Source organism: Strigops habroptila, chromosome 1 (assembly GCF_004027225.2).
Source record: "Strigops habroptila isolate Jane chromosome 1, bStrHab1.2.pri, whole genome shotgun sequence".
Lineage (NCBI taxonomy): Eukaryota > Metazoa > Chordata > Aves > Psittaciformes > Psittacidae > Strigops > Strigops habroptila.
This window is the reverse complement of record NC_044277.2, coordinates 119,156,903-119,179,757: the sequence shown is the minus strand read 5'-3', so window position 1 is coordinate 119,179,757 and position 22,855 is coordinate 119,156,903. Positions and strand designations below refer to the sequence as shown.

The 22,855-nt window shown below is 37.9% G+C and overlaps 1 protein-coding gene across 1 annotated transcript in view; it reads right to left on the bottom strand.

Annotated features, from left to right (window-relative positions):
• Positions 1 to 22,855, bottom strand: part of ITGA8 (integrin subunit alpha 8) — a 112,148-nt gene that overhangs the window by 80,976 nt on the left and 8,317 nt on the right. Inside the window, 11 exon segments of the mRNA XM_030495772.1 lie at positions 162 to 353; positions 1,929 to 2,134; positions 7,733 to 7,785; positions 7,967 to 8,023; positions 8,970 to 9,013; positions 11,846 to 11,890; positions 12,781 to 12,906; positions 13,907 to 13,952; positions 14,948 to 15,009; positions 17,016 to 17,139; positions 19,648 to 19,748. Coding sequence (XP_030351632.1) covers positions 162 to 353; positions 1,929 to 2,134; positions 7,733 to 7,785; positions 7,967 to 8,023; positions 8,970 to 9,013; positions 11,846 to 11,890; positions 12,781 to 12,906; positions 13,907 to 13,952; positions 14,948 to 15,009; positions 17,016 to 17,139; positions 19,648 to 19,748 — 1,056 coding nt within the window.

Genomic DNA, 22,855 nt, shown 5'->3' with positions numbered 1-22,855 from the left:
TTTGTTTTGTCTGATTTTAACTCTCAGGAAAGCAGGCTAGAACTATCCAAAAATGTCTATTCTTTATTCTGACCCCTGCCTTCCAAAAGCAGCAGTTTAGGCATGATGCATTTTCCAGAGAATGGAAGCATGAATTTACCTTACTAATGGAAAAATCTTACCTGGGTAATCATTCTTGTCTACATCTGAGTCTCCTCTTAGAGTGAAGCCAAATCCCGAAGGCATGGACTGTGAGGCCCAGGCTCCATTGAGAACCTGGGAAGGGCTGGTATTTAACCCATTACTGTATCCATTGTAAATTAGCACTTTTCCTCTTCTATCTTCTCCTGCAAATGGTGCACCAATAGCAATGTCTGCAGTGCAATAAAAGAATAAAAAGAATGGGCACGATTAAAATAAAGCAAAAATTAAGTCCCTATGTCTACATACATGCAAGAACTTCAACGTTCTGTACTTCCATATGGATTCTAGTTTTAACACAAATATACAAAAATGTTTGCAGTGTCTTTTCTGTGTCAAACTTTCATGACAAAGGCTTATAAAATCATCTTATGAAGGGAAGCATTATACTAAATAGGCAGTCCCCACCAGATTCCTCCACTGTATTTCCAGGACATTCAATAAGCTTTAATAAACCAAGATCTAATTTAGTGCCTGCTTCTACTTCTGTATTTTTAAAGAGACACAAATTATCCTTGAGTTTCTCTGTCACCTAATTAATACAGAACAGCTGTTAGATAAAATAAACTTTCTTTTTCCAGATAAAACATTCAACATAGACCAAAAAAAACCCCCCAAACCCTCAAACATCCAGTGCTTTACCGTGCAAAAGAGAACAATGAAATATAATGTTTTGAGCTATACCAAGCCAACGTCTTATTGAGAAATGGGAATAGTACCAAGTCAGGAATTTAACAGGAGGCCTTGGGCATTACGCAGTTAAGCACTGCAATCCTTACAAATGAGGTGCCATATCCAAGAAGCACAACTCATAATGCTCTTCTTAGTTTCTATGCATGGGATGTGGAGAGAATCATGTGTCTAGATTGAGATTCAGCAACCACACTGGCTGAGCTACCTAATAGACAACACTAGAGGACGATACATATCTACAACTCTCATTTTTAGGTTCTCATCTAGCAGCTGATGCTGGACTCCCTTATTAAACTTGACTTCAGCACTTGGAATTTTTATCTTCACTCTAAAGGCAGAAGTACACCAAAGCTCTATGGCATCTTCAGTTATGAAGCAGAAGACTTTGCCTCTAGATCCTTCTTAACCTTCTCTCTACAGTGACAGAGAAAAGCAAGAATGTTTCCTTGCTGCCCTATCAGAATGCTGGAGAGCAGGGATACCAGCCTTCCCTGCCCAGGGAAGCAGAGGGCACCTGCTATTGCTCACAGGTAGTAAAAATGATGTCTCCACTGTGGGGTCCAGCTGGGCTGAGCTCCATGGTGTGATTCCAGGACAACCCTTCTGCCCACAGGATGGTATTTGGATTTTGTGCACCCTGAACCTAAATACAATCCTATGGCTCCTGGCATGACTTATATCTTGCACAGGAGCCACACATTGGTGACACTGCCTTACAGTCTAGTGGCTATGGCACTGTGAAAAACAGCCTTCAAGTTAAAAAAGGAGCTAAGTCCATTAATTTTTCGTCAGTGGGCCAACCGTCTTTAAGGCTACTGTACAAAACACCCCTTCCAGGAAAAACTCCGTGCAGTTTTAGATGTAGAGATGCCTGCTTTGCATCTTGGAAAGAAGAACTAAGAAAATATATGCAGGGAAAAACAAGATGCAACTGACCATGTCTTAAGAGGATAACTAGGTGCTCAAGGCACCCAAGCTATTTCAGATAACTAAGCAAGTTAGTTTACTTGGACTGTTATACAGAGATATATACCACTACATTACATATAAATTACCATTATATCCATCTTGATTGAGATCTCCAAGGTGTGTAATTGCACTGCCAAATCTACCAAACACTTCAGTGCCTGTCAGAATTTGTGCATCTTGGAAGAGGAAAGCACTTTCTTGCAGGTACAGATAAACTTGCCCAACTTCTTTAGGTTTGCTCTCAAATTCTCGTTCCATAAAGAGAGGGGCGCCAACTAAGATATCATCTAAACTGGAACAGTCAAACAAAAACCAGTGTCATTGAGATATTGAGTGTAATGAACACAGTTCATGCATTTGTCAAACAGGAAGCTGATAATTATCATCATAGAGTCATAGGCTAACTGAGGTAAGAAAGCATTTCTGGAGTTCTAGTTCAAACGCTTGGTCAGCTAGGGAAGGCTGCCCAGGGCTGTGCCCAATCCGGTTTTGAATTTCTCCATGGATATAGACTCCACAACTTTTCTGGGCAACTGCGTCCAGTGTTGGATCACCCCCACAGCAAAAACATTTCTTCCTAGGTTTAAATGGAATTTCTTGCACTTCAACTTATGCCCACAAGAGACACTGAAAAGCTATACTTCGAAGTCCATGATCCAGAAGCCAGGAATTTAACTAACAGGGGATCTGTGTTACTAGAGCAAATTCTGTCTGCTAAAAGTGCTAGTGAGAGAGAATTTTAGTATAAAATCTAGCTTTTAAAAATGACACATCAGTAAGTGAGCAATAGAAAAATTGCCACTTTACAGCAGATTTTTGAAGTAATATACATAAATCACAGAACCACAGACTCATTTGGGTTGGAAGGGATCTTGAAGATCATCTACTTCCAACCCCCCTGTCATGGGCAAGGACACCTTCCACTAGAGCAGGTTGTTCAAAGCCCCATTCAACCTAGCCTTAAACACACCTTAAGTCTTTTTCATCCAAATGCTGCCCCTTCTCTTCAAAATGGAAACATTTTGAAATTCTTTTAAAAAATGAAACATGGTTAGAGCATCAATTAATAGAGAATGCCTCATCACTAATTCAAATGGAAGCTGGGAGACAAAGCCAAAGCTTTATTTAAGAAAACACTTCTGTTGAATATTAAGTACAGTAAGTAAGTTGGAGTGCTCACGTAATTTGCTGTATTAAGTGTTAAAGAGACAGGACATACTAAAATCACAAAAAAATGAGGCTTAGAGGGAAAAGTCCTTCTTTTTCCTCAATCTGTAGAAGAATCAGTAGAAAAAGCTAGACTAATCAAAGGATATTTTGCATGTTGTTCTAAATGGTGGTGGTTTGAAACATGTTACCAACATTCATTTAGCAGGGAAAAAAGGCCCTTTACTGAACAGTAAAGAATAAAATAAAGCAAGATTGATAGACACATAACAAGCAGAAATACTCTTAACAAATTATTCTGAGTTATGAAATGACAGTATCAGATTAATTTCTGAAGGTTGCTCAAGCCCATATAAACTAATAAGATAATCTCAATTATATTCAGTGGATGTTGCTCATCCATATTAAGGAACTCTGTTATTGTAAATAACTACTGCTACTTGACCCCAGAATTTTTAATTTAGAAAAAGTATTCTCTTGCTCTAATGGGAAATTTTGTTCAAACTATGTAAAACTTGTAGCTATTCCTAATCCTAAAAACTTCTAATATTCCTAATAGTGATGTTTTCACAAAGGCTTTATCCATTAGTAAACCAACTAGTAAAATTGCATTACATCATTGTTTTTCCCAATCCTGAAAGAAAAAAAAACCAAACACCTATATGATTTGGGAGTAGCTCAGCTAAGATATATACCATAGAATTTAGTACAGAATATCTCATGTAGAAGCCTTTTAATCACATTGTAGAACTTACACATTCTACAAATTGTGACAAAGTACTTCTAGAAATGTTGTTTTTCCTATTAAGTTTTATAGCATGTTTCCATAAAGGAAACTGTAATTCAAAATGTCAGGTCACTTTGGTACAGTTGTTCTATTTTTTATACGTCAGACTTTACCCCGTGGCATGAATAACTTAAAAAGGAAGTAAGTAGATCCTGACTTGACATCAAAGGTGGGATTTTCCTTTCACACTGAACATGAAAAGTCCTTCTCTACTAATGAAAGTTGTTCATGGTTGGGACAGAACGTCAGCTGAAACAGTCACCATGAAACAATAGCAACAACAAAAACAGATCATAAATGTTCTTTTTTTTACAAGTTATTTTACATATGTCATATACTAAAAGCATTATACAGTAGCACTATCATTAGTTATTATTCTTTTACATTGCAGTCCAGATACTTCTAGTAAGATTGGGACTCCACATATGCTGTATAAACCACGAAGTAAAAGATGAGCTTGGCTCCAATGAATATTTTACAAATGAAGGACTGTAAGACTACAGGGAGATTTTTTTAGGGGTGTTAAGGAACCAAAAGATTCACAGCCAGGAAGCTCCCAGTACATCGATGTAAAATATGTAGATACATACCTAGACACGTTTAAAACTCTGGTCCATAGAGCAATATCTAGAGTGCCTACAGTGGTGAACAGAGGCAGACTATCTATCATCCACAGTGGCCTAAAATTCAGCAGAAGCCTAACCCAGAATACAAGATTCACCAGATGAGACACAAAACAAGCAGACAGGAAGGAGCTGCAGTCTGTTGTGCAGGGATCACAGCACCTCAGCTAGAAGTGCACAGTGCTGGGTTTATTTTTCTAGGAAGATTTCTACTTTATTAAAGTAAATGACAATGACTGTATAAAATGCATGAATAGGCCAGGGAGCAGAGACCAGAAACCAGTAACTAAGATGGCTCGCCTTCTGATGTGCTGAGGGAAAGCTTGGAGGAAGGCTGTCATCTAAATTTAATTGACCTATTTCTAAACTGGTTATGGGCAGCAGAGCTACCTGGAACACCTGCAGCACTTAGTTTGCCTTCCCTCCAGGTCTTGGCATGTCCCACCCACACCAAAGCCTTCCTTTTCTTGCCCACTTGATTATCGCCCTTCTCTGTCAATGCCGAGCTCCGCAGGCCAAGGCAAGCTGCTTCAGTGAGTCCTCTTCAAAAAGGAATTCTCCCTTAGGCAATTCTAGCGGTTTGAGTTTGTTTTGGTTTTTGCACTGTCACAGCAGTGTACTATAGCCAGAGAGGAAGGATTCTTCAGCTACCCTGCTCTCTCTGATCCTCATTTACTTATTTCTGGTTTCTCTCCAAGTGGGTCATAAGCAAGCAATTGCTGCTTACCATGCTTTATAGTCAGTTTTACCTTCCAGCTCATACCATTCAAGTATCTAGACATCAGGCAGTCAAAGGGGGGTCATTTGTTGGGTTATAAGTATCTATGTGATTAGAATCATGTGTTTTTGTTGTTGAAGGAGGATATTTCAATTGGCTTTTAAATCGTAGCAGTTTATATTTACAAAATTAGAGTTCTGAGCCATATTCAGGTGATGTGATCCCTTCTAAAAGGCTGTAAGAGCAAAGCATAAGCGAAAGCCTCCGGACAGTCATATTAAACTATAAAGTGCAGTTCAGTTTGCAGTGGTATTTTGAACTGGCTCATTAGTTTTATTTCAATACTGCACTAAGAAGCTGCAGTTAATATAAATTATACATTTATTTTGTCCAGCACAGAAAGGTTACTAGCCAGTACCGCTTCCCTTCTGCTAACAAAAACTTTAAAAAAGCACAAGCTGACCACCTGCTGAGACTGTATGTGGTTCCTTTGTATCCTGCCAAGCAATAAAGAGCAGGAGTATGGGAAATGCCAAGAGGTCAAAGTATAACTATGGAAAGCTTTGATAAAGGCCAAATAAAAGACCAGTAAACAGTTTATTCCACTACTTTTATTGGGCTGTTTCAGTCTAAATTGAAAGTTTTCCCTTTTTTCCTCTTTATTAGGAATGTAGTCTGTAAGTTGATGGCAAAGTTGATCTGTTAAGTTTCATTGTGGATTTCTCATTATCAGCACTGGGCAACTAAAACATAGTTCAAATAATATCCTCAATTTCCCTGTTCTACCTACAACCTGATGTGGTGCAGATAAAACTGCAAGAGTCACTCCAGAATACCTGAAGAACTGCTGGAGCAGAAGGGTCTACAGAGCTTTTTTTCCCAGGATAAGCATAATCATTGAGCCTTATCTTCAGTCCTGTTACAGCAAAGCATCATTCTTATTAACCTTTTCAGTATATAACGTAATTGGGTTTCTCACACTGATAAAGCCATCACTTATCCTTTATCCTTAGCTGCACAGAAAACCTAAGTGAATTTGAAGTGGTTATTTCCCTTTTGCTTTTTTTCCTCTCTGTTTTACTCTCCCTTTCAGATAAATATTTGTATCAACTATATGTGCAAACTAGCAAAGGCAGACTACACATCTAATCAGACATGTTTATCAAGTAAAGCTTTTTGTGTTTTGTTTTCTGTGGGATGTTTGGATCCCAGAGAGAGTAATTAGATTTTTTTAAGATATAGACTGGGAGACCACACAGGCCTCAACAGCAGTTTGATTATACTATCGACATAAACTGTGGTCTTAGAGGTACACAGAAAATATGAGACCTGCCAAGTAACCCTATGGTTCACAGGAAATAACCTGCACAGGAAGTAGTTTGGTTCAGTGAGAAGCTAAATAGCAAGTTCCCTAAAAGTCTAATGAGTGTCTACTTTAACTTAGTTTAATGTTTCTCCACCCTTTCACATTAGTAAAGCGCTATGGTACTATGACAAATATTTGACATCAGAAACTTGGAAAGATCTGAGTATGATGAAGCAGCTGAAACAGCTGAAGCTTTTTTTTTTGTTGTTATTGATTTTGGGTTTGGGGTTTTTTGGTTTTTGGGGTTTTTTTGTTTGTTTGTTTTTTGGAATTGCAATAACATTTTATCACCTTGTTATTTTTCTCTTTTCTTGTATCGTTCACTCTTTAAAGGGTCACTAATTACTGAGGAGAAGCAATGATTTAGACCAGAAAAAATATTTAAGGCACTATGTTTAAGCATATAATAAATCATCACAAGAAAAGAATACGAAGTAGACACATCCGAGGTATTTTACAATAGGCAAGAGTATGCCACAGCTCTGAATATAATCCTGGCTCACCTCTGTGCAGAATGCCAAAGCTCTGAGCTTCAGGGATCTTCATCTCTTTGCTAGAAAGCTAGTATCAATATTCACTTACTAAAGTCCTAATCTTCTAAAATATTCAATCAGACTTTACATGAGTTCAAAGTTAGCAAGTGGTTTGTTCAACAGGACCTGAAATCCCTGAGTGCCTTAGGCATGATCCTGGAAGCTGAGCAGCACTCTCCCTCAGACAAGCACAATGCTGGTCATAACAACTATGGCCATTGACACTTTTTGTCCTCTGGATGATGAAAATAGATGGCCAACCAGCAGGTGCTGGAATGAGGAGCTTTTAAAATTGAGAAGTGAAGATATGGATGGTTCACATGTGAGAAGACTTACCTGCTTCTGAGAATGGGAGAATGAATTTTTGACTTTCACCTATCTCTTCCCAGTAGTAGCTGCGCTGTTTATTCACTGTTCTATCAGGATCTGTTTCCTAAGACGTTAGACATTCCCACTCTGCCACACTCCTTTGAATAAATATTCAGGAAGATAAACTCACCCAAACTAGGCCTGTAAATACTTGTGCTACTGTGATTGCAGAAAGATAAGCCTACATGAACAATTAAAATTAAAAAAGCAGAGAAGCCAAGAGAAGCATCTTGAGGTATGAAGCACCTGAAAACCTATGAGTATTAATAAATATCAGGCATTGCTTCTACGAATGTTCAATGGAGCTGAATATATTTGGTAACCTACCCATCATTGTTAACATCAGATACTGCAACAGTGTACCCAAAATAAGACGCCATCTGGAAATAAAAAACAACAGATAGGCTTTCATACATCAATTTAATTTTTTTTTTACTGATAATCCTCTTTGTTTCTATGGTCATTAATTCTAAAATATATTTTATATACACTTGAAGCTATGTTAATGAAAATACATCCTCTAGAGATATAGTATTTGATCATATAGCTGTTTGACATTACCTGTTCACCAGTGAAATTCTGGATAAAGGTCAAGTCTGAAGAATTAATAATTGAGACCTGGTAACAGAAAAATATGGAAAGTTTCAACCATAACATCACTGCAAACCAATGTGACACACTGTAGCCAAGAAAAAACAATTATTTTCTGTCTCACCACAGTTTTCCTGTATGATATTGAATATATCACTAAGATTTTATGAGTCTCAGGTCTCCCATGAATAAAATGTGAAAAAGGCTGTTTCCTTTCCTTATTGGACACTGAACAGAAGCAAGTCAGATTGTCAGCTCATCAGTGACTACATTACTAGGCATGAAAACATGAAATTAAACCATAAAGAAATATATGCACATATACATAAATACATATGCATACACATACACACCTTTCCTCTGAATAATGGTATGCATAAGTTCCAGAGACACAAGGATTTCTGAGTTCACAAAACTAGAGAATGTGTCTGTGGCTAGGGTCTCTGTTTCCCAGTCAGGTTAGTTCTGAAACATTTTTTTCCTATCAATCAGGTAGAAGACATATCCACATACGTATATGGTTTTCTCCCATCACTTCTAACTTAATATTATGACTCCTTGCATCTAGCATTCAGTGTATATACTTAGAGCACTGAAAAGAAACACTGGGTATGAATTATCTGAACTTGGACTTCTCTCCACTGTGGACACAGGACTGCACATGAAATATACTAACCTAAGGGTAAGCTCAGGTCTGATAGCACTCACTGGGTGTAGGGATTCTGGTCATACTCAAAGCATGCTCGAAATTGCCTATTGTAAACAGACTTCAGAAGGGACTAAACACTTAATATTCAAAAGTAAGGCATTTCAGCCCAGCCAGATAAGCCTGAGAGTGAAAGTCAGTAGCATCTTTCTCTTATTAGAAAGTTTAGGAACAAGGGGACAGAAAATATAATGTAGCCTTTAGCCTTCCAAAGAGTCTAACTGCCTTCTCAATATAAAAAGGATAAAATGTGGGTCCAGTACATACATAGCCAAAGTTCTGCGCACCCCTTGGGACTCCAGCAACCAACTCTGAAAGGATAAATGATCAAACAGTGAACTGGTTATGCTACATGAGTAGTATATACAATATGCATCCCATGCCACTTAAAACTTCCTTGATATATAACCCTTAGGATTTTGATTTATCTGTATCAGAAACACCTGTAAATCACTTAAAGACATTTACTCATGAGTTTTTAACTTCCCTTCAGTGCATCTAGTTGCATGAAATATTATATCTTAAATTTTGAATACACTCATCCAGACAACTCTTTCTGCCTAGCACCACCTAACATAGTACAGTATAATAAAGACCTTAGTACAATTCAGCTTGTTACCTGACAGCTGTGAATTGCTGCAAACAGAACTAGTTGTGGCATCACACGCTATAGATCAGAAGTTAAACATAACTGTCCTTACAAATACTTCTTTCTGGCTGCACAACTGTATTTCTCATCTATTACTTTGCTTGATGCCATGAAAGTGTTTGACAAGTTCTGCATGGGCTATCTAAAACCATTACAATTAAATTTTTGTGAGTGACACTGGAGTGACCCATTGAACAAGAACATGATGCATGTGATCTAGCTGCAGGATGTAATTCTGCTCGGTGAAATCTTAAACAACTAGTGGCAAAAATGGGGGGAAAAAAATAAGAATAGGGCAAAGTCATAGCCTGCAATCTTACTGTCTAAACCTTCCCTCGTTAGGATATCTACATCAAAAGACAGCAGCAGTGACTTCAGACACCAGAGCATCTCAGACACCTGCCTGTACTGACCTAGCATTCCTCTGTTCCTCTCTGGGTTTATATACTCTCCTGTTGAATGTTTTTGGTCAAGGGGAGATGGAAGGAATAATGAGTTATTGAACAGGACATACAATGATTCCTAATTTTTTTGAACCCATTATGGCACAGGACAGTAAACTCTAATTTATAGGGATTAGGCAGCAGCAGTTCTGGGGAGCTGGGTTCATCTGTAGAAAGGTGCTCTATCTCTATTGGCTATATCTCCATTGACTCTTCTGGAGTCTGGACCATGGAGCTGTTCACCCCATCAAGAAAGCTAACTCTTACACAATACTTTCTGACTGATTGTCAGCCTTACACAAAAACATAGCTCTTAAGGTATGAAACACCCGAATCACAGATATTTTCAGCTTACTACATGTTTGAAATCATGTACAATGTCAGACTACCTGCAGAAAACTAAATCATGGACAGATTTCTACTTATAACTGATTATTTTAACACACTCTACCAAAGAGACAGCTGTGAGGGGAGCTTTTCTTCTAGGCTGGATTCAACTTGCAGAGACACAACAGAACTAGTGTTCAATTTCTAACACACCACAAAACTTACTTTACAACTTAAAAATCAGACAACATTCAGCTGTCATAGCACTTTGTGCTATAAGTTCAGCACATCAGTTAAGTGAGGTTTAAGTCTTGTTGGTATCTAGTTAAAGCCTCAGTGGCGTTCCGGGAACTACTCCTGCTAAACCTAGCCCCTGAAGGATGGATTGCTCTGACTTTTTTCTCAGAGAACTACAGAACTATGTTTCTGGAGCTGCCACCTTCCAGGGCAGTTTTCCCTGGCCATGTGAAACTAATAAATATCCTATGTCACCTTTTGCCAGAGGGAACAACTTGAACCTCGGTGTTTGAGCTGAATTCTAAGTAATGTAATGACATTCTGCACATTTAAGAAAAGCTTTATCCTGCAATTTTGGTCAAAAGTTGTTCCTCAGTGCATGTTGCTCTACATATCAAAACATGAGCGTAGACTGCTAGAAGGTGGCGTTTTACTGATCATGAAACATTTCAGGTGAAGGTTTTACAGTGAGGTGTTTAAGCAATGCTATTAAGCATTGGGAGAAGTCTGGTTCTTTGTGGATGACAGCTGCTGTCTAAATGCAAGCTGTTCTAAATATGTCCTGTATCAAACTTACTTGGTCCAAGAACCTTTACCAAGTCTCAGGCATGATTCTATATTCGGAGATATATGCATTCAGCTTTTCCTAATTCAAGGGAAAATTGAACACCTCATCTTCCTGCAGAATGCTTTCTCTCCTTCTAAGTCCAGCTTTTAATAAAAGGAATTCAATTCTTCTGTCTCCTGCTGTTAAATGTAAGGCTTGGCATAGGAGCAAGAGCACAGGGAACTTGTTCTTACAGCATTAGGCCTGTGCAGGAAAATACAACGTATGAAAAGGATCAGCTTATAAACTGCCCCAGGCACCCCATCCTTAAGGCACATGAACTGGAACTAGGGAAACTTTTATAGAGCCAAGAGCTGCTTTCACCAATAAGAGCTCGCATGCTGGTATAGACACCTGTCATTCTCCAGAAGCAGCTGAATGTTATCTCCTAGCCTGGGCTGTGATGTTTATGTGGCAGTCAGAATGTCTGTGCTTTTAGCATGCACAGACATTTCCAAGGCATGCTGCATCTGGCCAGCCAGATTCTGAGGTCCAGCAACCTCTGTGCAGGTGAGTAACTTGAATATGGATTGAAAGACTGCACAAGACTGCACTGTTGGCTCTACATGTTACAACTGGTCACCAAACTGGCTAAATAAAGTGAGCCTCGATGACTTCACCTACCATGTTGTCAGAGCTCTAACTGCTGAACAGATGCATGGCCACAATACCTTACCAACAAATTCAGACTTCTGGGTTACTTAAATTCTGCTCTGTTAAGATATGCCTTCTAAGGAAATATTTGCTTCTGAGAATATTTGGTACAGATAGCTTAAATCTCACCAATGTTTCAAATGTATGTTCCTCTGCAAAGACCCAAAATGAGGAATTTAATAGATGCATGGTCATATGGTTTCCATTCAGGTACATAGCTTCTTACCTTGTTCAGAATCCCCAGTAAATTCCCCAGCAGCCACCGAGTATCCTGTTTAAAGGTAAATTACAAGAAAAACACTTGATAAACCATTTATTTAAAGAAAAAAAAAAGCAAGGTCAATCAGATTTGTCTGTTCACCTGATCAGCACAATGTAATTTTTCTAACATTAGTATACTAAAACTGTGTGGAAGAAAGGGAAAATTGTTTATTACATTAATATGGTTAAATTAACTGTAGGTCTGAATGTATAATAAATCTATCCCTTTTCTTCAAAAATGAGCTTTTAAATCATTAATACTTTATAATTTATCTGAAAAAACAGCAGCTACTGTGGTGGTTTGCCCTAACAGCTATCGACACAATTTAGGTCTTCCATTACTGTACTGTAATGTCCCAGTATCTTGTTTTAGCTCTATATGGAAGACAGATTTCCAAAGATGCAGTGAAGTACCTCCTGAAGCTTTAGTAAACCCGTGAGATAATTGCTGCTGACACAGTAAAGACTTTTGGATTTTATCAGGGACCGCAGTTTCAAATCTATGGGCAGAGATGAAAGGATGTATCTTTGCCTTCAAATTCCACTGCATCTTTTCTATATTTATGTGAACAAAAAACTGTCTCACATGCAGAGACACATGAATATCATTACAAAAAAGATATAATTAGGAACATTTTGTATTTCTGCTTAATTATTGAAGTTCAAATAATAAGAACCCTAATGAGCCATTTAAGATCTCAACCCTCAAACCCTGTTCCTGTGCATAATTTTAAGAATGTTCATAATCTCATTGCAGTAACTAACAAAGTACTAATTTGCTGTTGTGCAGAACGTGTTCAAATCATCTCAAAATTGTGACATAAGTAATTTAGGACTACTTTTCAATTTATATAAGCCCCATGCTGTTAAAACACGTTGCTGACACAGAGCTTTGCTTACCCATGTAATTGTCGTCATATGACGGTGGTGCCACTCCTGTTTGCTTCTCTCGTGCCAGTTTCCTCAGAATATCCTTGAAGGAATAATTTGCAATGATATCCACAATACTTGCAGTGATTACCTGACCTGGATTCAAATAACTTCATAAATGAAAGGAGCATAAAGGAGAGCCAGTTTCTACAAAACAGGGCTAGCAGTACATCAGAACTGAGCTGAAGGCATACTATAGCACAGATGCAAAAAGCAGACATCTTCTCCCAATCTTTGTCCATTATTACCCTGAAAGTCTCAAAAGTGCACATAAATCAATACAACAGGCATTGAGACTCTACTGAACCATCACAAAAACATCTCTAGACCCATTTCGAGGTGCTGATTCAAACTGAAGTCTAGCATTTTCAGGCTCAGCTACCTTTTGATGCTGTACAGTACAAATGTAGTAGACCAATGGAAGCAATTTCTTAATGGAGAATTCAAAGCTATGAATTTCCTACTATCATAATCAACTAGCTCTTCTTCCTTGAACGGCAATGCAAAACCATACACCATTGAGCCTGACAACGGTCAAGTTGGCCGGCAGAGGCTGGGAATCAGCTACATCATACATGACAGAACAGGTTAAAGCAAAATTAGCCTTTTAACTCTTTACCAAAACCACTTCAGGGTTTACCTACATGAGAAACTACATCTTGGAAACTACAGTGATGCCACAAATGAACTAAAAATATATGCAGATATAGCAATGAAAAACTGTGCTCAGAAATCAATAGTGACAAAACCTGAAAATATTGCATTCACTGCACAAATTTTAGCTATTTTTAAAACTGCAGTATTTCTAGGGAAGAAGTGTGCTTATTAATTAAATGACAAATGTGCTAAAATGGCAACATAAAAAGTTATTTCTATTATTTGCTTCGCCTCCTACACAACCTTCATTGTGAGTTTTTTCTGAGTTATTTTTATCCTCACTTGCTTGTTAAGCAATTCTTCTGACTTATATTTGCTGAAAATAAGACCAGAGACTGGTTATCTTAAACTGAGAAAATAATGAAAATCTTGTACAACGTTTTCCACAATACTTTCTTCTTCACTTCTTAGATCAAATTAACTGGCCAGATGAACATACCTTGCCAATAAAAACTACCAGGCCCGCCTACTATCAGGTCTCCATTCTACAAAAAGCAGAATTGAATAAAATTACACAACAAAAGAGCACAACAAAATTAAGCATGCATGGGAAAAACAATTTAAATGACCAAAAGAATATCAGAATCATGATAAAGGAGAGTAGCTCTGTGCAAGGAAAGGATGTAGGTGCATGGATGTGCAGGGAAAGCCACAGTCAAATAAAGTTAAGATCACCCTATGCATCTTCACTTGAATGAAAGCCACAATTTTTTAGCACTAACATAGCACTCTAAAAATTGCTGATTATTTGTAACAAAGTCAGCATAAAAGAGGGTATTTGCATTCACTGAAGCAAGGTAATGCTTTATAGAGAAATACACTTTCGTCTACTGTACCACGAGGTCTTTACTCCTCAGCTATTAATAGTGTGAATAACAATGTAGCTGCAGAACACTGAAAACAATAGCAATGATCAAAGTTATGTGAGGTCCTGGTGCTGTAATAATGGCACACATAATAACAATAATTGCAAAGTTTATTCTTTGGCCCACAATGTTGTTTCTGGATCTTCTCGGCACATAAGAACAACTAGCTATTTCCCTTAAGCACTTTCACCTTCAAAAAGAATGGTCTTACTCAATGACTTGTCTGCCTCCAAAAGCATCTTTAGACAAGCTATTTTAACTTTTTAAAACTACCTGGTGCCTGCCCATTATTTCCTGAAAGTCAGGTCTTCAGATAGCACTGTAAGTGGGACACACTGAGATGGAAGAACATACAAATTTTCACCTAATTATTAAGACAGGCTGAGCAGAGTCAGACTGGAGTGCTGCAAAGAGATGAACAGGTGCTGACTGCAGTATTTCTTTTATTAATGAAACTAGAAAGTTTGAAGCTTGTGAAGGAGGAAAGAACTTGCAACAACTTCATGAAACTTTCCATATGCAACAGCAAGGCCAAACTCTTGATCACTTGTGCTTGAACACTGGGGATATATCAGAATTACATTTGTCAAAGCATTTCAGAAGTAGAATCTCACCTTGTAAAAATCTAAGCTGAAACCTGCTTGACAAAAGCCTTGTCCTTCAGGATCTGCATTGCCTGCAATTATGAAGGGAGAAGCCTTTTATTGATTTCACAGTGCACATGGAAGACAGCTTATACATCCCTGGAACTGTAAGGTTGTAAATGCAAAACTACCAAAATACAGGAAAAGATGTGCATTCTTTTTCAGAAAAGGCAGAGCAAAACAAGACTTTCTACAGGACTCTGAACATGCAGCTCCCTTGTGAAGATTTTGAATAATAGGAGCAGTTACTTGGCATTTTCTCCTCTCAGTGTTAAGGAAGGACCATTGCAACAGCTACCAGGGATTCAGTTTGAATTTGTCTGGAGATACAAAAGTAAACAACTTAACAAGAAATCCTAGAATGGTCACCAGAGTCTGCTCTGCCATAAACACAAGAATAAGTGTTTATCAAGGCATTCTCAAAAAATGCTGACATAGTAGATGGCTCAGCATGGGTCAATGTTCAGATGACATCTGGTTATCTGTCCTATGGCTGGGGAAATGGCACATATCCTTCACAGGGGCCAGCCCTTTAATTGATATACGTTTGGTCAATGAGGACTGAAGTGTAATACAATTTTGGATGCACATTTATACATGCAAAAGCATCCTGCCGGCTTCTGTTCATTTTTATTTCTAGTCTCCAAATCCTTATATAATTGTACAAAGTATCTTGGCATGCATTTTTTAGAGTTTTCTTGTGAGTGCTGGAGTGCTGGAAGTCTGAAGGATTGGGAAACTGGGAGCAGGAATGGTCACCTGAACTCTTTTCAAATGTCATAAGCCTTTAGCAAAGCTCTAGTGAGACATCACTGATAAACAGATTTTCTGATAGGCCATGGAAAGTATTATTGGGCTACATTATCACACATCTGTCAGATGTCAAGAAAATCCAGCTACGTGATGTGGAGTTGTATCTAAATCTTCACAGGAAAGAGACCTTTTAATTACGTGAAGTGTCTGCTTTTTCTGTAAAATGCCTGTTGCTTTCTTGACAAAATCAGAAACTCAAAGGTAGGAACACAGTTTGCAGTAGAGGAACAGTTAAAGATGTGTTTTGAAACTAGCCCCTGCGCACATGGCAAGAATGGTAGCTGCAATAGCAGAGTCGCTGTATCGTGACAAGGAACACCACCATAGCTTTGCTTCCAGGGTTTCCCCTGGAAGGGATAGGTAAGCCCATCATATTTGCTGTCTAACACACATTACCTTTAGAAACATAACTGAAAGAACAACTTTCTGATTTGTGAATGCAGAAACTGCCATAAACCTAGCCCAGTCCAAAGCTCAGTAAAATCAATGGATACTTCATATTGATTTTAATAGTTTGGAGCACTGAGGTTAATGAGGGTATTAAGAATCATCATAAACACTTAGACACAGGACGCTGAACAGGATGAACAACTGATATAATCTAACATGTGGCATTTTCTGCAGACTTGTAGGTAACTGAACTTGGTTCTAAATATACATGCAGTTTCTCCCTATTCTCCTAGAAGTAAGGCCCAGAGATGGCTACCACATCCTCAAAACAGCACAGAGAAGAGTGCAGAACAGCACTGCTAATGTGCATGGCTTTCTTCCATGCTGGAAGTCCTTCATAAATGAGCTATTGTGGATAGTATTGGCATGAATAGTGTAGAGGCTGTGTTTCTGTGCAGGGTCTGGTTTTCAGATGGTGATCCTGTGATGAGAGATTTATACTCAGCATAAGCATGAATAATTGGTTTAAAATGCTATCTGGTTCTTATCTAAATCTGTTTGCTACATTTTAAGGCCATTTAAATTGAACCAATTATATCTTATCATTATAACTGCATAAGCTTAATTTACTTAATTTCTTCTCTTTCAATTAAACAATAAAGCACCCAATTGCAGGCATATAATTTAATGTCAATTTTTCTCTAAACCCTCATCCAGTGCAATAATGTCATATAGTAATCTTCATTCAACCAAGACTGTGTGGAGACTGAAAGGATGAAAGCACTAAGTACAATATCAATTCCTCCAACACAGGATTGTTCTTATTTATACTTACTGTTGCGACAAGGTGAATATTCAGCATAGGCACTGAAGTTCTGAATTGCTACATAGCAGGTGCCAACAGGGTCCTTTTCAGGGCTGTCTTTAAGAGTTCTCCAATGATATAAGGGAGCACAAGCCTATAAAAACAGAAACAACGTCACATGTACCTTTCACACACTCAGCTATATGGCAATTGTAGTTAATAAACAGTGTACAAGGATTCTCTCTGGTGTTGTATCATTCATACAGCAATGATCACAACGTATTGACAGAAGAAAATGCAGGACTACTGCTTATAGTTTCATTATAACCTGAAAAGCATAGTCTGATCTTTCACTTATAACCCTTAGCAGGTGAAATCTGTCAGGGACTACCACTCACACTAAAGCATATGTTACAGATACCCTCTAAGCCTGATTTATAAGTAATGTATTTAGTCTATTACTGCTCAGTGCACAAGATTTCATCCCATAGTTTAAGATGTAGATCACATACATGTGGCTGAAGACATTCCTACTTCTGTCCTGATATGTCTTAAGAAAATGGGTATTGCTGTCATTCTACTCATCAGAAGGAAATATGTTGTGTCATGTTGTTTATCACAATCATCAGATTGTCTGTCTTCTTATAAACCCTTTTTTAAAAGGGTTTAAATCTTTAGAGAGATGATACAGCTATAATGCATTCAACAGTCTCTGGGTGAACAGGTTTTTGCTAAGTGAGTTCTGGCTACTGAACTAATTTAACCTTCTGTGTTATGGTAGTGGTGTTGCAAACATGACAGTGTAAGGATAAAAGATACACAAATTATGTAGTGAGAGACATTATCTTTTTTGAAAGTAACTCAGATAATTGGAAAAATAAAACAGGTAAGCTGTCAGGTATGCAAGTCATTCTTTAGGGGCTCCTGTGACCTAAAACTTTTCAATTGGCAGGGTGGTGGAGACACTACTTCTCCTAACAACCTTGCCTCTGTAAGATACAAACAAATCCTCCGTTCATTTCCTACCTTGTCTTACTTCTCCAATCAGAAACCTGTCTACCTCTGGCAAGGTTTTGTTATTATTCACAGTACTGTATAAACCTTCATTCTGCAATCAGTTCCAGCTGGATGAACCACTGTGCTACTCAGAGCTTACCAAGGAAGCCAGAGCTTCTGGAACAATGGTTTAATGAATTGGGACTCTTAACATGTCCCTGCCTAGAAGACCTTACAGATTAAAACAGTGAGCAAAACCAGGGTGGAGCAAAGAGAAATACATGTCCTGTGAGCATGATTTTAGATACATTTGACATCAAGCAAAACAGATTGAAACAAGAACTCAATATAATCATAAATGTTGACCTAATGCAGTTTACCATCACATTTGAGTTAAAAAACCATGAAGTTTCTGACAGCTTGATGACATTTTCTTTTTCTCTTCTTTCAGTCTACAAAGCTTAAAAGACAAAATTTTCTAGCTTCACTCTTCAAATTTTTGCTTGAAAAGTGTTGACAATACCTCTGTTTCAGAAAGCCTGAGAAGAGTTATCAGAAGCCCACCAAAGTTTGGTCAGTACAGACACAGCACATCAGTTGGTGCTGAGGTTTTCTGCTCACCTGATTAAGATTCACCAAATGATGATAAAGAAGCTTTATTTCCTGTTTTGAACTGTTGTTTAGTAGAGCATAAAATGAAAAACTCTTCAGCTATTTTTAGAATTTTTACATCTACTTAGCTCTCTAACAGAACAGGATTATGTTTTATTCATTACCTGTTTCATGTCAAAATTCTTCTCTAGTTAACCACAAGGCATACTACCTAAGGGAAAGCATTTCCTTTAGACTTCTTCCCTTATGACTTCTTGAGTAATAACTGGAAGTTTTAAGCAAATCCCAAGACACAGAATATGGCTTTGCAACTGTAAAAACTAACAAAATTAACGACCAAATTAATTATTCTTATCACGGTTATTTCAGTTACACTTTCAATGTAAACCTTTGTGTAAATATAAAATGTCTGTGTATGAGCAGCATCATCGCTACTTTGCTAAGCAATACAAGTATTTGCCCCCTGCTGGGGTTCTCTATCAACGCAGGTGAAATGTTCACTGAAACTGGAAAACAGACGTCGCGCTTTGGCAGCAATCTTGATTAGGAGCTTTCTTATCATGACTTTTTTGTGGCTGCTTTACCAGAACTGCGACACAGCTTTTCAAAACAATGTAAATGTGACAAAAGAGGTCAGTGCTTTCTCTTAGCAATGGATCTTCAGCACAAAATCTTGGCTTCCATTACATTCTGCATTTAACATTCCAAATAAATCTTCATCATACAAAACATTTTATAGCATATAGCTATCAGTTATTGTGTATCTCTAAAATACATTCATTATCTGTTAAAAAATCATCATTTACTTCCATAAAAATATGGCATTCTGCTATTTTCACATGGCAGCAGGATTATCTTCACTCGACCAGCTCAACCTGATTTTATAGGCTGCTTTCTTTTGCTGTGTTATACACATTATCTGTTTTATAATACATGCATAAGCCTAGAGCTTTTTCCATGATCCAGTTTTTTTTCCCATAAAGAGCTATTAAAGATATACATTTGACAAAAATGAATATTATCTCCAAATGAATACCGAATGCATAAGACTTACCACAACTTTCTCCTTATGAGCTTTGACTGTTGCCCCAAACCACTGATTTGTCTTAAACTCAATAGGTTCCCTGGTGCCATTGACTTTAATTTTCCTGTTGTCTGACAAAGAAAGAAAGAAGCAGTTGACAGCTTATTTTCAAACAGTATTACCCTGAGAATTGCAGATACAAGTGAACAGACCAATGGGTATATTACATTGCATCCACTGTCATCGTCCTATCAGCTTAATAGGAAATGGACTTTCTAGTATCATTTAAGCTTTTCACTGGTCAGTGGAAAACAACTTAAATTCACATATGAAAATTAAAAATAGTTATACTTAAACTTCAGGAAAAAAAATAAAAAGGACTGAAAGAAGAAACCATGCTTCCCCCTGCCAAAAAAACCCCCAAACAAACAGCAACAAGAAAGATTTATCTGGAATTTATGATAAAGAATGAACAGGAATCTACAAAAATAGGTGAAAAGCCCTAAAAAGTTTTCTCATATGTGGTAGAAACTTCCCATGCCATGCAAAACCCATGTTCCATAATTAGTTTTTGTCAAACAAATGACATTTCTCAGCATGCTTATTCAAAGACCAACACTACAGATAGCAAAGGACTTAGTTTTTAACAGAACTACATGTGTACACACTGCCACAAGAGACAGCTTCTTAATGTTGCTTTATATACACTCTTGCAGATGTCAGCATAAGAGAAGCCATATGGGCAAAGACTCAGGCCAATTATAATGCATTTCAGGTTTTAATAAAAAGCAGACATCCCTTCCTTTCACCCTCAGTTCTCTGAAGTAAACTGATTTCCCATATGGTCATGAGCTATGCTCTTCCCTTACCAGTCATTCCTAATGAACTTCTCAATTTATACACAAGCAGGGCATTACTCCTTTTCCCTTATATCTGCATTCCCTTATGTTTGCTTCTGGTTCCTATCAGGAGAGATTTCACAAGAATCAATCCTTTTTATTCCCTCTACGTGAAAATAAAATCATATACTGTCTACCTTGGAATGTAGGAAAAAAGTATGTCAGATTATATCCTACGGATTTGCATACAATTTTTAAACCTGAGGAAAAATGCACCCAACTCTTTGAAGAGCCAACACTTCCTGGGATTTGCCCGATAAGAATAGAGGCGATACCTCAATGCTTTTCTAGGCTGTTGGATCACCAGTTACTTCAGCTTATGGTAACCTCATAAATGTTATAGATATAAACTGAAGTAGTAAGAAAAGTACATTTTATTTGGAGGACAAGGGTACTCTGTATTTTTTTCTAATAAACAAGAAGAAAAGTTGAATGAGAACGCATCTGTGGAAGTTTGAAAGTCTCTGAGAAAACATCTTCCTTCATACAAATACTTGTTTCTGTGCTGTGCCAGTTACAGGAGCTAGTATGGAAACCCATGCTTACGGATATGAGAGAGAAAAATGTTAGGAACATTTAGATCTTAAAAATTCAGGAAGTATAACTTAAAATCACTCCAAAAATATTCATTTTTAGAAGATATTTTATTTAAGTTATGCCTAAACTTTAAGAATGTGGGAGAGAGTGACTTTGCCACGCTGCATTGCAGGACCTGCCAGCTTCTCCCTAGTTGTTGGCAGCACCACTTGTGATTATTTTGTCCAGTGACGTCAGACAATTTTAAACTTTAAAGGTTTCTTTTTTTCTTTTTTAATGCTCCTTCAAATCTGAACATGATCAATGTCCACAGATGAGGTCTTGATAGAAGCAAAGCTTTTGAAGCTTGAAAATCAGCCATGGTCAGCTTACAGAAGCCAATGCTAGCCTGGCTCTGAGGATACTCACAACCAGTATTCTAACTTAAAAAGAGCTTACATTTTTAATCAAGACAGCATGCTTGTCTGCTGGCAAAGTACACCAGAATTTGAAAAGAAGTTAGGTTTAAAACTAGGGCAACTGTTTGCAGGATTTATAAAACCACAGCTGAATTTATCAGTAAATCTGCAAGAACTGTACACACACCCACTGCGCTTAGCGGCACATAGTGTAGTATGAATCCTCCATCATGTGGCATGGGATTTTCATTATAAGATGATTAGTAAGTTACCACAGACACACAAATTAATAAATAGCTTTTTCTCCCTAATTAAATCTCTTTTGTCAGAAATTTTCTAATCACCTTTGATCAGGATCCTTGCTGGAGCTATGGAGTCATATTCCCAGTTTCTAAGGTTGTGCCTTAAAATATAGTTTCATCTTTTGTATATACCAATCAATATTTCTGTCTTTGATACATCCCTCAAAACTGTGTTATGTAAGCATTTAAAAAAATAACATGTCTGTTTCCTGAGAGCACCCTTATATGACCAAGAAATATCTCTCCTTGTGTTATTTATGGGGATCTGAGGCACATCATAGGCTATGTCTATACTGTACCTTACCCAGGGGCTAAGCTACAATTCTGTGAACAGCAAAATCTTGGCTTGAATTCAGGTTGCATTTAAATGTCATCTTCTCATCTGGAAGAGAATGCCTGGCCCCTTTTAGGAAGGAGTCCAGGCTATCTTGTATCACGATACGTGACACCAGTGTAAGGACAGCCAGAATACAAGGCAGCAGCTGGGCTGGGCACACAACGCCTGAGCCTGTCCACACAGCGGTCCAGTGAGTGCCTCGAGTACCAGCTGGATTGTTTCAGAGCCAGCCCAGGAGCTGTTCCAGATGGTCAACAGCCTGGACAACTCGCAAATTTGGCTTCAAAGTCAGCCCTGGAGTCACTCTTAATTCTACTGCCTAAGACAGCAGTCTGTATCGCAGGCTAAGGCCCAGACAAGAAGGAGCATAGAAAGAGCAGAGACATGTATAAATATGAATGTAGGTGCAAGGGCACCCTTAAACTGCATTTCAGCAACACAAAAGCATCTAGTTTTCTACTGCAGGAGCCAAGACTCCTATACATTGCTACTGCCCCAAAATCCAGCTCCAGAAGCAGCTCTGGAGATGATGAAATATGATTCTCAAAATCAGCATTCCTTCACCCAGTCTTTTAGACTTGAGGTACCTACGGACTACCAAGGGGAAAAAGCTCCTTAAATTGCCAAAGGAGTAGCTGGACAAGTAGAAAAGTTTGAATTCAGTAAATAGCAAACCTATGTAAAAATAGCAGTACAGAGATTAGTTTTTAGGAATTAGAACCTGAACCTAGAGCAAGTGTTAATGCCAATCCATCATTTGCACAT